At 37.8% G+C, this 17,522-nt stretch overlaps 1 protein-coding gene across 2 annotated transcripts in view; it reads left to right on the top strand.

The window, feature by feature from the left end:
* RBMS3 (RNA binding motif single stranded interacting protein 3) overlaps positions 1-17,522 on the top strand; it is a 706,020-nt gene that overhangs the window by 662,297 nt on the left and 26,201 nt on the right. For both annotated transcript variants that reach the window (XM_030445801.1, XM_008504366.2), the window contains one exon: positions 15,133-15,243. In XM_030445801.1, the coding sequence (XP_030301661.1) occupies positions 15,133-15,243 (111 nt within the window). The remainder of the gene's footprint in view (positions 1-15,132; positions 15,244-17,522) is intronic.

Genomic DNA, 17,522 nt, shown 5'->3' on the forward strand with positions numbered 1-17,522 from the left:
ATTGCGATTTATTCTAAGGATTGACCCCCACCCCCTACTTTTGTTCATGAATTGCGAAGAGATCATTATCTTCATAAATTTGTTTACTGTCCAAAACTTTCATATGAATAATTTATGGCAATATTTCAGCCTAAGGATTGTTCTCAGTGCATAACAAGTATTTATTAGATGGTTTCATACTGGAAGTTGTTATTAGACTTGCCGCCTTCCTGTTCCCGGTTTCATTGCCCTTATCTTTATTAATTAGTTCAGCTTCTAGACAAGATGACTGTCTTGCCATAAAATAAGATTTTGTTTCTTGATTAAACAAATCATAGCAGGCATCCATAGGCTGCTTGTATGGCAGATACTGAAGAAAATAAAAGTAACACAAAATTTAAAATTGGGTCGTTGGAAAAAAAAAATCACTGAATTACAGTCTGACTCTGAAAACAAAAGCAGTCATCTCTACTTGGGATTATTAATTAAAATTAATGACAAACTGTGGTATAAAATATCTGTTGGATACCTGCATAGTAATGTAGAGTTTGGCTTCTATTTCTGAGTATTAAGCAAAGTGAAATCCTGTAGCATTCAAGTTGGTGACAAAACAACAAAAAAATTCAAGTTGGTGTTTTCAGTGGGGCCTAGATTTCAGGCCAGATTTTCCAAAATTCTCTAAACTGAGATCTGTGTATTACAATAATTGTCATATTATGGAGGTTTTAATAATTGAAAAGGCAAATGGCTTCTGCTAAAAATTTGTTGTCATCTTGTTCCAATTTTATTCTCAAAGCTTGTGTATTTCTGCATTACTTCCCTGTATTTATAATCACTTGCAGTGACACAGGGCTGAAACACCATGAAACGGGGTTATTCATGATATTGCAGTTCCTTGTACTTTTTGGTCCCACAAATGGATTTTCTGTGCGCCTGGAAAACCCACTGCACAACAGAAATATGGCTGCCAAGAAGCTGGTGTCTACTGGAGTTTATTGGAACATCTGCTGTTAGTTATCTTGTGTCTTTTGATGTCAAAGACAAAACAAGGGTTTGTTTGGTTTTGGGAGGAAGGGGGTTCACATGGAATAAAGATTCACAAGCATGCAGTGCACAGAGTCCAGCCCTCAAGTCCCCATCATTCTGGAATTAATTATAGTGCTCTTTTTTCTATCCACACAGCTCTCAAGAAAATATGGGAGTATCACCCATTTGCCTATCATCTCATTCCTATTTATCTTCCTTTCAATATTTCTTGTTTCCTCTTCCTCTAAGGCTACCCTTTGACTCTGGCTAGGACTGACAAGACTATTACATATATAGTACTCTGTGAATAATAAAATTTGCCTTTGTGGCCAGACTCAAATAATAACTCTAAAACTTAACTTGAAGTGAAAATGTGCAGAGGGAGAGGGTAGTGACATGGAAAAAGTTGTGAAAATGTTGTTTTGATTCCACTCCAGGAGGGAACTTAGCAAGTTGAGAGAGGGTGAGAAGAAGAACAAAGACAAAGTATCTATAATCTTTTTGTTTTCATTTCTGGGTTATTGAACTAATTTTAAAGTTTTTTTTTCCCCTTCAAATTTAAATAAATTCTGAAACAGCATGTCATTTTGAAATATGGTGGAAACATTGCATTTTGACAGCTCCAATTTTTTTCATTCTTTTGGTGACAATTATGTTCCAAGTGTGACCTGAATTCAGAGGATTTTTTTTTATTTTCCCTCAGAATGTTTTTTCCAAATAATTTGCTGCTCATCTCAGCAATATGTGCGTACTGTCCAGCTAGCTTTTGTTTCTCTAGCTTATTTCTCCAAAAGCATAGAGATCTTCTTACCTTCATGTAAAAGACATCTCCCTGGACTCACATCAATCTCAGCTGCCTAATCTAATCTGCCCAGAAGGCTGGCCATCCAGTTTGGGTCACTGGTGCATTCACCACAGTAATGGGCCACCAACTTATTTTTCTCTGGCAGAAGAACAAGGTACTTTACATTACCAGAGATATTTTCACAGCAGTATTTGGTAGCAGGCAGGTCTTAGTCAGGTGACTTGCAGCCTGAAAAAAAGAATTCTGTTGGGTAAGTGCAAGAGTATGGTTCAGAAAAAGACCTTGACTGCTCTTGAAGTGCTCTTTCAGGGCTCATCCTTTGGACTTTTGAAATGAGCGTTGCTCACAATGGCAGTTTGATTTCTATATGCCAGAGAAAATAAAACAGACATAAAGATTTTTTTTTCCTGAGAAAACTGAGCACCTCTGCAATATTCAAATAGCTGAAAGATATTCAGGATAGCAGCCCAGAGGAACATCTTTGACTTCAACTTAAAATTCTTCATATCAGTCTCTGTGTGGAGGACATGAAGCCATAAAGGAGTAGAGAATGTCTTAATCATGCGTCAGTCTGACTGCTGTGCTTTCTCCTGAGCTTATGCACAGTGACTGGGAGGGTTTGGTGGCGAACCAAAAAGCTATAATAATCTTAAAAGCATTTTATAGAGATATATGTTGCATGTATGGATAACTGTGAATGAGAGAAACTTGCCTCATTTACACCAATAAATCCATTCACATTAGAAAACTTCTACGGCAAACTTGGGCTTCATTTGCTGACATTGCTTTGGCTTCTTTGGTTTATGACAAAAGGTTGCACTTGAGCAGCCAGCCTGAGTCTGAGAAATGCAGAACTCTGCATTCATCTGCTTATGCAAAAATTGACAGTTTTTAGGGGTATAGGTTGAAATGGACTATAACTTTATGCAAATATCAAGGGATACCATCTATCATTGTAAAGAGAGGCAATAATAAAGTATTTGGTCATTCTAGGCATTATTGTATCTGAGGAACTGGAAAAATACTTTGTCATCTGCTTTCCGCCTTAATTCAACCAGTGTCACCAGAGTTCCTCTCAAATTGGTAGTGTGATGGGCTGGATATGGTGTCTTCGCTAATGTGGAAAATGGGCTCTTTCAGGATCTGTCTTCAGTGGTTAACAACTTTTTGATAGAAGAGTGCCCTGAAAAGACAAGGTAGTGCTAGGTTGGTGATGAACGCCCTCCGCAGACCTCTGCAGCATGCAGGGCAGTGGCCATGTAAGCCTCTCCCTTTTGTGTCTTTAGTGCTCCTCATCTAGGAGCTAACCCATGGAATGCAGTTGTGGAGATGCATCCCCTCACCTTTCACAATCCTTGGGAAGGTTGTTGGACATCACCAGTTGCGCTAATGTATTTTTGTGATGAGGTTTCTCTGCGGGTAGCTGATGCCTGGACAGAACTGAACAGCTGTAGCTTGATAATGACTTTCAGTTTCAGCAAAGACTGAATCCAGTGACCCAGCATTGAGACTCCCTATTCTATTACCAGTCCTCTGAGCCACTCTCTTCCCCTCATGTGCTTCCAACATATTTAACATATTACAGCTGTGCTCACTGCTATACAATAGTTAAGAGGGCTGCCAGCATTTCCACTATGAACTCATATTTTAAGGATAATAACTCAGCTGTAAAAATGCGCTCTAGGCTGAAACTTTATAAGGAAGATTTCAGCCCCAAACTGACTTTATCTGGAAAATAAAAAGGAAAAAATATATCAATTAAGTCAGTCTTAATCGGTACAGATATATTAAAAAGAGAATAAGTAATCCTCACTGGATCAGTGATTTACTTTTTCTTCTTTTTAGCTTAATAATAGCCAAAACTTACACCTTTTTTGAATTCTCATGTCTTAGAGTATCTGGACCACTTACACAGTGAAGTTTTACTCACAAGGGTCAGTTTTAAAGTCCTTTTACTCAATATTTTCATTCCTTTTAAAATGCAATAAAGTGTGGAGTGAAGGACATGTAAGCTAGCCATTTTCTATTATTTACTTCAGTTCTGCTCATCATGAAACAAGAGATAAAATGTTCCCTTGATTAAATTGGACTGGAGTGTGTGATCCAAACCTCTGGTTCCTGTTCTCTTTGGGGCTAGAGTAGTGATGAAATAGGCTGAATCCCCAATTGGAACACTCTCAGACTTCAGGGAAGTTCAGATGTTGATTCAGACCCACCCCAGAACCCTTACAACAGGGCAGCTTCAGAATTCCCTGTATCTCACACAGTTTGTAAAGCACTTTAAGTTCTCTTTAAGAAGGGAGGCTTATAAATGTCAGGCATGTATTGTAATACACTGTCTGGTTTCAGTGAAGGTATCTTAAGGCAAATGAGAACTTAAAATACCGCTTAATAATAGTATGAAAAATGTTTTCACCCTCTGTAGGCTCCTATTTTCTGACTATTGACAGAAAACCGAAGGCTTGAGTTTGTAGTACCTTGCTTATTTAAATGAGGGTGCCTTTGAATTACCTGTCCTGTGTGCTTTGTGTGCTTTCTGCATGAACCTTACTGTAATCTTTTGATGTCACATAGGGACGTTATATTTTTGGTAAGGACATTTTTGCAGCCACAATTTGTCTAGATTGGGTCTTTGTTATCGTGTTCAAAGCAATGCAAAACTGCACAGATGTCACTGAAGGCATCATCCAAGGATGGTGCTGTTGCCCAGGTGCAGCAACAGCCACATGGTGGAAATTGCCTTGTAAAGAGTCTAGTCAAAGCAGCAATTGGTGTGGCTAGAGTCAGAAAAAGCACAATCAAAATTTGGGAAAGCATGAGTGAGGCATAGGCTTACGTTACTTTTAATGGCAGAATATAAGTTAGGAAAATTTGCGCCTAGGTCTGAGTTTGAGGCTTGTCAAAAGGTGGCACTGCCAGGTAGCCAATTTTAACCAGTCAAAGGACAAATCCCAATACAGAGCAGAGTGGATTTCACCCATAGCTTCCCCTGAGTGGCTACGAGACCAGAAAACTAAATACAATTTGGGACCTGGGACAGGGCATTTAGGCTGTGAAAAGCTGTGGTTTAAAATAAGAGGAAAGGCAGGGCTGCAGTAGTTCCCTTTCTATTTCTGAATGAGAAAGAGTTCTGTTTAATATAACAGGTTACAAATGTAACAGGAACATTGCAGAGATACAGATTTTGGTATTTGTCCTCTTTAAAATTAAGACATTTCTCTATTTCAAGATCAGAATGAACCACTGTGATCTAGAACTGAACTGATCCATGAACTGTGTCTTAGTATAGGATTTCCCTCATCTATCAAATTTAAGTCTAAAATCAATTCTTGAACAGAGGCATATCTTGAGAAAAACATTCTTACTCAAGTTTTCATTCCCAGCACTTTATGCTGTCTGTCTTTCCTATTAAGTAGGACAGGAAGGATTACTGAGAAGATAATTCAAAAATTCCTGTCCCTCCTCAACTTTCCAGAACTTAAAAGTATTTAGGTTCAGCAAATGGGATGGGGAAGGAAAGGACATAATTTTCTCACTCCCACTACCTTTAATCTTCCTTTGTGAAGGAACTACACAAAAAGAGTCTAAACATAGTCAGAAGATGACTGCTTCACAGTATGCTCTCATGGAGGATGGATGACAGGTTTATAGCTTAACTGGAATGATGCAGCAGTATCAGTCTCAGCATTTCAAAGTTTCTCCCTCCCTGTCACATGCCACTGGATACCTGGATTACATGGCAATCCCTGCATCAACATGGCTCTGATAGTGCACCTTAGATTTAGGCTTTGCCTGAGAGCTAGCTAGGAACTGCTTAAAAGTTTTGGCCTGACATTGCAAGGGCCGTCACGCAATCCATGGACAGCTCTATGAAGCATTCTGACTTGTAATGATCATCACAAATAAATTTGGGCTTGCAAGAGCCTTATCTGATCTTGAAGTTTCAGAGAGACATCTGGATATCTGCTTATCCCTTGACCATTTTTTGTCCTCCCAGGGATTAAAGATCTCACAGAGGAGCACTCAACTCTTTGCCAGCCTGGCACCTCAATGTAACACCAGGCACAACCATGCTGTTTTCCTCTGACTTCAGTTGTGTAGGATGTCATTTTGTCATCTTGCCTCTGGTGGATATGTAGGGTTATATTAGTCACCTGCTTTTCATTTGGTTGGGTTTTTCTCTCTTGTTGAGAAACTCAGCTCCTCAGCATTTCTAATGTGTCCCACTGTCAGTGTTTGTCCTTCTAATGAGTAAATCTTTCCTTCCAGCACAGCTCAGAGATTGCAGCTCACACAGTGTGTGTTCCTTCTGGTTTGGGGCAGGAAATGAAACAGAGCACATCTGTTGCAGATCATAGCTGCTGTCCTGTTACTGACCATTGCAGTGTCAAGGCTAGAAGTACACATAGAAGAAATGTCACAGACATTTCCTGCCCAAGCCAAGTTAGCCACTCTCTGTGCCTGGCAAACAACCTATGTACCAAATCTCACCAGAAAAGCATAGATCAACAGTAAAGCATCTCAGACATTTGGTCTGATCCAACGTCTGTTGTCATGACTTCGTTGAGACACACAGAGAGGGAGGGCTGCCTCCTCTTGCCCAGGTGTCGTCAGACACAAGGAAGGACAAGGTCCTACCACATTAAACATGTCCTATGGGCTCTCATGCCACCAGCCTGCTCTGTTCCTTTGTATTCAAGCACAAGCTCTGAAAGAAAGTCTTCTATTCATTTATTTGTATTTTCTACTATTGCTTTTCTTGTATTTTGAGCATATTTCCCTAGGTAAAATAAGTTTTCAACCAGTAACAGAAGCTTTCTCTCAGTAAATGTTGCTCATAAATAAGTTTAAAAACCTGTCACTGTTGCGTCTAGTTTTAATAATAAATCATAATAAATCCTGAACTGGGAGTTTCAAACATGAAAAAATTATCCACATGTTGGAAAAACAGTGGCTTGAATGTGTGTGGCAATATCTCTTGCCTTCTCATATGCAAATATAAGTGTGTATATATGTGTATATAAATATATATGTAAGATCAGATTATTGAGGATGCAAATATGACATCCTTTTTGAAAGTTTAATTTGAACCCAGTAAAGCAGGGAAGTAGAAATTAAGGTTAAACACTGGTGCTGACTCATACTTAATTGCGTTGTGATAGAACATGAATGTGCTATCAAATAAATTTCATATCTGGTTATAGGCATGATGGAAGGGAACAGATCAGAACTGTTTGGAGAGGAAATACTGTTTGGATTTATCTGTAATAGATGAAACTCCATTCTAACAGTAAGAAAAAGTAGTCCATGGGAAAGAGGCTGTTTGGCTGGCCCCAAAGGGTTGTGGTGAATGGAGTTAAATCCAGTTGGCAGCTGGTCACAAGTGCTGTTCCCCAGAGCTCAGTGTTGGTGCTAGCTCTCTCTAATGTGTTTATCATATGTTTATCAGTGATCTGGACAAGGGGATGAAGTGCACCCCCAGTGAGTTTGCACATGACACCAAATTGGGCAGGACTATTGATCTGCTAGAGTAGGAAATCTCTACAGAGGGATCTGGAAAGGCTGGATTGATGGACTAAGGCCACTTGTATGAGGTTCAACAAGGGTAAGTGTCAGGTCATTAACATGGGTCACAACAACCCAACTTGGGAAAGAGGTAGAAAAGGACCTGGGGATGTTAATCAACAGCCATCTGAATTTGAGCCAGCAGTGTGCCCAGGTGTCTGAGAAGTTTTGTAGTATCCTGGCTTGTATCAGAAGTGGTGTGGTCAGCAGGATGAGGGAAGTGATTGGCACTTCCCCTGTACTTGGCACTGGTGAGGCTCAATCTTGAATACTGCACTCAGTTCATGCTCCTCACTGCAATAAAGACTCTGATGTACTAAAGCAACAAAGCTGGTGAAGGGTCTTATAAGAAGCAGCTGGGGGAACTGGGGCTGTTTAGTCTGAAGAAAAGGAGACTGAGGGGAGACCTTATCACTCTCTACACCTACTTGAAAGGAGGTCATAGCAAGGTGGGTATTGGTCTCTTCTCCCACGTAACAAATGATAGGACAGAAAGAAATGTCCTCAAGTTGTTCCAGGGGAGGTTTATATTGGATATTAAGAAAAATTGCTTCATCAAAAGGGTTATCAAGCAGTGGAACAGGCTTCCCAGAGAGGTCACCATCCCTGGAGTTAATTAAATGTGCTTAGGCACATGGTTTATTAGTGGAGTTGGCAGTGTAAGGTTTATGGTTGGGAGTGATAACTTAAAGGTCTTTTCCAACCTAAAAGATTTTATGATTCCATGACTCCTGATTCCCATTTATGAGTGTGAATATCAGTCATTGGGAGACAACCACAAAAGAAGTTATTCCACATCACAAAATATCTATAAGAACATAAACAGAATGGAATTGCCAAGCACAACACTTTAGTATATGTCACATACAAATTAGGTATAGATCACAGAATTATGCAATCATAGAATCATAGAATGGTTTAAGTTTGTGTTGGAAGGGACCTTAATATACATCTAGTTCCAATCTCCCTGCCATGGGCACGGACACCTCAGGTGGCTCAAAGCCACATCCAACCTGTCCTAGCACACTTCTAGTATAGGGATATTCACTGCTTCCCTGGGCAACCTGTTCCAGTGTCTCATCACCTTCATTCTAAGGAATTTTCTTATTAGATCGGGAGTTGTGATCAGATTCAGATTTTTTTTCACTAGTAGCATCAAGATTAGGAAATCTGATTTTTTTACATGGAATGTAGACCTTTAGATATTCTTTTTGTAAAATCTGATAGTGGGAAATACAAGAGAAGGTTTTTCACTATATTCCAGTAGTTATGCCCCAGGCAAATGACAGCCTCAGTGTTTCCTCTTTGTCTTTTGGGGGTGCTAAGCCTTATGTGTATGTTGGGAGAATGCTTATATTAGAAATGTCTGTTCTTGACAGAGGAAAAGCACTGTTACAGGAATTGGATATATGAAGCCAGCATACAGCCAAATGCACTGAACAGTAGGAAGAAAACAAGAGAAATTACTTCTTGGTGCCCTCTAGAATATGTCAGAAGAGGGATTGAGAGCTGTCTATGGCCTCTCTGCGTGCTTCAACGCTTGCTGGAATAAGTGCCATACTGCAGCAGGTCATTTCCTGCCTGCTCTGAGCTCTGTCCTCTTTAAGAAGCCCCAGAAAACCTACACCCTTTTACTCAGGCACATAGCACCAGTGATTTTAATTTGTTCTTGGGGCAAGTTGGAGAATGGTATGAAAACTCCTGTTTCTCTTAAAGTCCAGACAGAGCCTGTAGGCTTGCAATTCAGCCTGCATGTGTAGATAGTAAAGGCAAAGCGAGGTGTCCCTGTAGCAATCCAGGTATATTTTCCCTTCATAAATATTGCCCTGTTCAGTGGCCTTTCTCTTGAGGCTTTATTTTGGGTGGAAAGATTTAAGTCACCATGAAAAAGACTCTTAAAGGACTGAGTGACACAAGCAGCTTCTTGTTTGCAATAGAAATACTCTCTCTTTTCTTTAAGTCCCTTTAGCTGTATGCTATGAAACTCTTTGTTTTTTCAACCCTAGTAGGGGAATAAATTGCTGACATAATATCACAGTTGTACTCCCTGATGTACTACATTTGTTAACCAGTTCCAATATAGTCACAGGTATTGCTTTACCTGTGCTCACTGTTACTGATATAAAACTCTTTCTGTATCATCCACCAGGTTTTCTTGATCTCCTGATGTTCCTGTTTCTATATTCTTTTAATCTGTATTTATACATATAGGCTAGCATCTATATATTATCAAAAGCTGTATTTGAAACTAGGAGACAGGACATAGAGTTATAGGAAAGAAGGACAATGGGGGAAAAAACATATCAAGACCCTTCGCTGTTCTAGGAAAGGTTGTGCACACACAAGGGTCACTTTTGGTTTTTTATTTACCACACTATATTGAATTCCTTATCCTTTAATAGCAGTTACTTCTGGGTAGTAACTCTCTTGGACATATCCTTTAAGCTGAGGAAAGAAGTTCACAAACATACAGAAAAAATGAGAAAGGGAAAGCAAATGTGTCCATTGATCCAAGCAGATTCAACTAGCATATGAAGGGGGTTTCAGATAAGAATTTTAATTTATGCTCAAGATTAGAAATATTACAATATGAAATTGTGGTCCAGTACTTGCCACAGAACCATAATTCAGAGTTTGTGCAAGTCTGAATCAGGGTGCCCATTCCAGGGTTAAAGTAAATTTAGTGCAGGGTTTGGGCTTCCTGCTCACTTTAACACATTTTTAGCAAGCTTTTAAATTAAAAAATGTAATGATATGAAACCAAACCTTGAGATCTGCAGAACAGACATTATTATCTGATGTTTTTTGATCTTTCTTGCCATACTCAAATAGTGATTTAATCTCTGATCAGCTAGAAAATGCCAACGCAATTGGCAACTTTTAATTGAGAAAGGAGAAAAAGTATAAAATTAATCTTCTTTGCTTTTGAAATATAGCAAGTTTTAATGGAATATCAACAACTATCTCCAGCAGAGCTGATGACAGAGGACAGAGAGGATTTCACAGCTACCTTTGGTCTTCCTACTGTAGTCATGGAAGTTGGCCATGTTCAGACCACTTTAGCGGGCTCACTGCTCTAGCAGGGGGACCTTATGTTTTCTGCTGCCTGTAAGAAGCAGCCCTAAGGAAATGAGACAAGTCAATCTAGACAGAACAGTAAGCTGATAGAAATATGGTTGTTGTTTTTTCAATATGTACAGAGAACACATTTATCTACAAAAATGCGTACGCATGTTGGTTTTTTTCATATTAATTCTTGATAGACACGTCTTGTCTGATAAGTATAAGAAAAGTCATCCTTTCACTGAATTTTAATAAAAGCTCAAGAAACAACATGTTCTTGAGAACATAAAGAAATTTACTTGCAGTAATGGTAATAACTTTTCAGATGGAATGATCTGTTGCTTATATGACTGCACAATGTGTCTGTAAACAAATTTGAAAAGTAAGTTTGCTGCTGTAATATTTCTTGGCTTTACATTGGCCATTATTTACAAAGCAGAATTTGTAAGTTTGCTTAACTCATTAAAACTTCTTAAATGAATAAAAATTAAACTGTAAAATAAGCAGATGCTTACTGTAAGCTTTAAAAATTATTTATTCAGCTGGTATTTGTGCTGTAAGTTCAATATCAGTATTAGAACACCGGAATAAAACAGAAGCCTTTAAAACATTTCATTATTCTAGAAAGCTGAGACTAATTAATCCTTCCTTCCACTGCCCCCCAAGTGCATCTCTCAACCAGTGAACTCTCTGTCCCTAAAGCCCCCTAATACTCTCCTTTATTTCTGATGTCAATTTCCCACCCTTCAAGGCACATAAGGTGGCATATATCATTCTAATAAGATAAACTTTATTTCTGTTAATGGCTTTTGCTATTGCCAATTACTTAAAGATATTTTAGTTGATCTAATAAGCAGCCTGTATTTAGTGTCCTTCCTGTGATTTCAGTTTGTTTTTTGCCATACAGGCAGTGGACTGTGTTTGTAGTTCATAAAGCCAGGCTGCTTTCTTCACAAGTGATAGGCTAGAAAACACTCTGAAGAAAATACATTTACTTTATTGCATGAAAAGTATTTCCATAGAGCTTAGAACAGTATAGAACAGCAAGGTCTTTCAATTAAAGTGAAGTCTAAATGTCAATTAACTTGTCTTGGGTTTACTGCAGTGTTGCAAAAATCATGCATTTTCTTCTGTGTAATTGATTTCTTAGCACTTGCCCTGTTAATCTTAATTTATTTTAAAGCCACTATGGTGTTGACAGAATCGGATGACAAATCATATGCCAAGAATATCTTGCCAAATTTGAAAGTCCTTATAGTAGCCAGTTTCTTGCAGGAATTATAAAAAAAACTTAATCATACTGAGGCAACGGGGCAGACCTAAAATAATTGGCATGCCAGCTACTTGTTTTGGCAAAAACCTCATCATAATTTGTTTTACTTTTTTTTTTCAACTAAACTGTAGTGTTTTGTCATGCTAGGATGCCCCTCTATACAGTTTACAAACTCGGTAAAATCAGACGTCCAAATAGATGAAGATGAAAAATATGTTTGCTGTAGCCTTTGCCAGTTGCCAAGTGGATATTTATCAACAAATACCTATTATAGGCTGAAAAGAATCAAATTACTTCTAATATGATGGCAACATCTGATGCAAGACATTGTTGTCTTCTACAGCTAAATAAGTTGAATATGAATGGACTTGACAGCATGGGTTATGAAATGCATTACGGTCTGGAGACTGGGTGTCGCCCTAACAACCAGATGATATTTCCTTAATTAAGTGTAATTTTTTCCCAATGTGATCACAAGAGGATTCTGCAAACTCTGGTGAATTAATGGTCTGGCAAATGAATGTAATTCTCTGCTCTAGGTAACTGTCAGCTTCAAACACGTTAAGCTGTCTTAGGAAAGCTGCAAATACTTGATTTGTTTTCTCAACTTCTTTTCCTAACGTAATAAACGGGAAATGTTTAGGGACTATAATTTATGTATTTTGTATTTTAAAATATGTTTACTGTCTCTGAGCAATTGTTTTTGTCCTTGATATATTTTCTCTCCAGTCTATATTTTTTTAAACAGTTTATTTGCAAAACCTGTCTTATTTCTTTACGGAAAGACATATGCTATCAGATTTTTCCACTCTGTCTGGCACTCCTGTTTGTGACACTAAATCATAAGACTTCCTTCACCGCTGCCCTTTCTTCATTTCCAATTCCCTGAATTTATACACAGGAATAGCTATCAGTCTGTCATATCTGTAATCACAGCAAGTTCCTCCAACCATACCTTTGCAATAAACATCTCTGTAAGGAAAGCTAGCTATTTTAAGCCTTTGGATCAACCTAAATTAATTGCAGCTAATGACTGCCAGCACCATGGGACTGCACGAAACTGTGTGGGTGTTACTTTCTGTTTACTCCATCACACAGCACAAGCAGGAATTCACCTTGTCTGTCATGGAAAACCCTGAGGCAGCTTTCCATTAAAAAAAATAAATCAAAAATCCCCCCCCCAAAAAAAACCCAAAAAACTCCCCACAAAAACACAAAACCAGCTCACAGAGGACACCAAGGGCTGTTTATTTGTTGATGAATTTGGTTTGAGCATTTATGGTTGGGAACAGTAAAAATGCTGTTTTTTGGTATGGATAGTTCTGAACATAAAGCTTATGGTTTCTTCCCATGAACAAAAAGTGCAGGTAGATATCCAAGCCCCAAGACCCTGTCTGACTGTGTGCTGCTTTAGAGAAGCACCCCTAGTATCCCAAGCCACTCTTTTTGAACATACAGCAGGAGGATAATTTTCCTTGGCCACAGCTCTACTTCAGACTCTTGCACTGAATCTCCTTTGCAGGAATTTCAGAATGGGCTGAATAAGCATATGCCCATTTGCCAGATTTGCTTTCAGACTCTTTCATCAAAAGGGTAGATTTTTTTTTGCAGGGGAGCAGCATGAAAAGAGAAGAATGTCACATAAAGAGAAGGGGTTCTTGAATACTCTGTTAACCCTAGTATGAAGTTTTGTGGTGAAAGTTTGTTACTCTCTTGATTTGTAAGGACCCGTGCCAAGATTGGTGAAGGTTAGCATTGTGGTACTCTGTTAGAAGTTCATCCATGGGTTAATCTATGTATCTTTGTAAACCAGTGCAAATTAATATAGCCAAGAAAAAGGCATAAGTGGTCACAGGCATTGTAGGTTTGTTACTTGCACACTGATCAGCTGGTTATATAAATTTATTTAGAGTCATGACAGATATTCTGTGGAGACTAGTTGCTGTAATTTCCCAAATTTCTCTAGGGACTCTTGTCAGTGCAAGAAAGATAATGCACTGTGTGGCATACAACAAGTTTATATTTATTTTGTATGCTGAGGATATTACAAAAAGGACTGACCAAGCTGAGCCCACCTGCACTTTACCATTTCATGCAAGTAATGAGTTTGCAGAGACTGCAGAATTGCAACTTCTCAGAAAAGATGTGCATAGACAAAATATTGCTGGAAGGTGAGAAAAAAAAGAATTTGTACTTCCTCAGCGTTTTGTTTTGTTACCTTTGTTTTGTTTTGTTTCATTTTTCACTGAAAATTTGAAAACATTTGCTTCTAATCACTTCCTTGGCAAGACAGTCATATAGCTCTACATTTAAGAACAGGTGTGCTGAGGCTGAGGTTTTTGCAACTAATTTATTTTAAATTCCTTTTTATAGCTGGATTTTGCCAGTAATCTTGATGAAAAAAAATGTCAAATTCCCCCTTTTTTTTTTAAACAAAGAAGTTCATCCACATTTTCCATGCTTTGAAGCAGATTGGTGTTGTGATTGTGCAAATTTATGAGGTGTGTGAACAAACATACATATGCACAAAATAGAGCTACTATGTCAAGTAAAGAAATAGCTGGAAATACCTCCTTTGTCTCAATATCATTGAGAAAAATAGCAGCCTACTGTCTTTTTGACTGACTTTCTCTAACCAACACAGGAAGTAGCATTTTACACCACAGAACTGGAAAGATTCAACACTTCAGTAATGCATGAAGTTACTGACAGGGGACCTTGGGGAGTGGGAGAGCAAAACCCAAAGAATATGAATGGCAAAAAAAGTTTTCTCCAAAGCTCCTCTGGCATGTCTTTTGTCTCATTTTTGTTCAAAGTCTTGTTCTTGCTTTAGTTCATATGTTATTTGTTATTAATGTCTTTGTTTTTCATACGGAGAAGAAAAATGCTTTTAAATGCTGTGTATGTGTTTTAAATGGGTGTCACTACCAAACCCACTGTCAATAGCTAGTCTTACTTAATCAACTATAAAATGTCATGAGCAAGAGTCCTTAATTGAGCCTGGAAAAATCCAAGATAATTACCATAATAGGTTGAAGATCTCAGAGACTGAAGGTTTTAGAAGTCAGAGAAAATTGGGGACATATGTGTTCTGTCTGCAAGATTGCTCTATATAGGATATGGAAAAATAGAAATTACAGGCATTTTGCAGTGTACAGTAGCATTCATCATAGTAAGAACATATGCATTCGTTTGTCAGGAGCAATGAAGAAAAACATCATACTTAATTGGAACTGACATAAAATGGCCTCATTAGTTGTACAAATAATATATGTGTGTTGCTTGGTTGTCAATAGGAACAAAACATATTTCCTCCTTTTAAGATTCAAGTCAAGTTTGCAGCTGGGTTTGCTCATTTAGAGAATGTTTTTTGGTTTTTTTTAAAGTGAAATGTTGAAGTGTAAACGTTGTGTGTTTGCAGGGTGCTGTGATAACACCAACAATGGACCACACTATGTCAATGCAGCCAGCAAGCATGATGGGCCCTCTGACCCAACAGATGAACCACCTTTCCTTGGGCACAACAGGAACAGTAAGATCATAGATTATACTGTTTACTTGCTATACTGCAAAATATCTACTACTTGCTGAGTTTCTCCAATTAATTTATTACTCTTGGTTTTTCAGTACTTCACCTTTTTTCCAGTTTTAATATTGCCATGGTTTATTTCATTTTTACTCCTTTTCCAGAGGTATCTGGTCCTGTCCGGGCAAACATATCAAAATGCTTTTCATCATGACCCAAACATGATGTCCTACACAGACAATATGCTCATATTGCTGTGTCACTCAGGCATGTACCTACACATATATTTCTAAAACCATCATAGAGTCTGTGTGAGGTATTACTGAGCAAAAATGACAAAATAGTATAGCATAAACCAGAAGGTCAACAAAACCTGCTCTGTACTTAGCAGAATGATCTATACTAATTCTGAAGTAAATATTAAAGTACTCTATCAATTTGTTTTTTTAATCAGAAATTGTTTATTCCACTGGCAAACAGGAGTTCTGGCTTTGTGGTAGGATTCAGTATTCACTTCTAACCCATAGCAACCAGGAATACCTTTGCTTAAAGCTCAGAAATGTTATTTTGGGTCAAGGTCAGCTGTGTTTCAGTATATTAGAATTAAACACATTTTTTCAATAACTATTTCTCTTTTAACTGTGTATGTCAGACTCAAGTCTCCCAGAGTCAAAAAAAAAACCCTAAAAATGCTCTTAATAAAAATTTTAAAAACTTACTGAAATGTTCCTGAAGTACAACAGCCTAGACACAATATATAGTGGTTTGAGATGTGAATGTGTGCATGCTGCAAGCATATTTTTATGAAAATGCAGACATAAACACTATACTTATATGTCTTGAACATGCACAATTTACATAATAATTATATGAAAGCTCAATTATGCAAAACATTTTTTGTTATTTAACTCATTGTATCGGGCCTTCCTCTTACTCCTGTCTTCCCCTCCTCTTTTTTTTTTTCTTATCTGTTCAATTTAATTCTAACTCTGTTGTCTTTTTGTTCCCCCCTCTTCCCCTCCCTGAAAGTCTCTGTTGAGATCTGAGGCTTCTGTATTTATTTCTGAGGAAATTTGAATTTGATCGTTCACTGTTTATTCCTTTTATTTTAAATGTTTCATTCAACAATCAAAAGAAGTTGGAATTACATCTCAAAGTCGGTATCAGCTTATTTCCCCCTCTGAAGAGATGAAATTGAAGGATAAACTGGGATTAGTGAGAACTGTGTATGTAATTACTGTGATTTAAAAGTGTGTTAAGTGTGTTTAAAAATTAAGACAAGGAGATGGAAAATGAATTCTGGTAGTGCTGCTGAGCAGCTCCTATGAAGTTTTCCTTCTCTGTCATTTGAATTTCCATGACTCTTACTGACATTGTCTTCTGCACTGATTTTCTTGCATTCTTAATGCAAACAAGAAAATTGCCAGCTAATGTGCTCTTCTGACTCGAGACCACCATTACAATGTTCATAGTAATAAATCCAGTTGAGAAGGCAATGAAAGGACTCTGAAAGGACTCTGAAGGAATGATATATGCATCTCTGCAGTGGGTGGTCTACTGGATGATAATAAGATCCTGAATTCATTTTACTGCAACTGGAAGTAAAAAAAAAAAAATTAAAAAAAATTATCTTTCTTTCCTTTTCTTAGCTCTTTACACACTATTTTTCAAGGTCATAGTGTTCCCTGACAACTTCTTGAAATACATTCTGAGGTATAATATTTAGACTTATGTTTACTATCTTTAAAACTCTAAACTCATTTACAGAAAACTTAAATAGCAAAAAATAGTTAATGATTGATGGGTATTGCTGTAGGCCTTTCATAAATCTGAAATGACACTATGTTATCACAAACAGGATTTACCTTTGGTAAAAAAAAAAAACAATCAGAACCATATTCTGTTCAAGTCCTCATTCAAACAGGATAATCATGGAGTCCATGAGGAACTCCTCCTGTCAGGAATTAAAATGAGAATTTAGGATTTAGGCTGCCAGTAGCAGTTTTGTTGGATGTCTCCATCCTCACTTGAAGTAGAATCTTCCTAACATGTTCTGTTACAGAAGAAAATATGAGGCAAATGGACAGTCTCTTTAGTGATTTATTTAGAGATATTTTTACTTCGTTTATTCTGAAGTCTGATTTTCAGTCCAGAGAGAGGAGCACTGAGAGCCTAAATCCATGACGAATAGAGCCAAGATCAAATCATGCTACTGTGAGTACCTCAGCAGAACTAAATTTTATGGGAGATATAAGACGTGAACTATACATTTCTGTTATGAACAT

Source organism: Calypte anna, chromosome 2 (assembly GCF_003957555.1).
Source record: "Calypte anna isolate BGI_N300 chromosome 2, bCalAnn1_v1.p, whole genome shotgun sequence".
Taxonomy (NCBI): domain Eukaryota; kingdom Metazoa; phylum Chordata; class Aves; order Apodiformes; family Trochilidae; genus Calypte; species Calypte anna.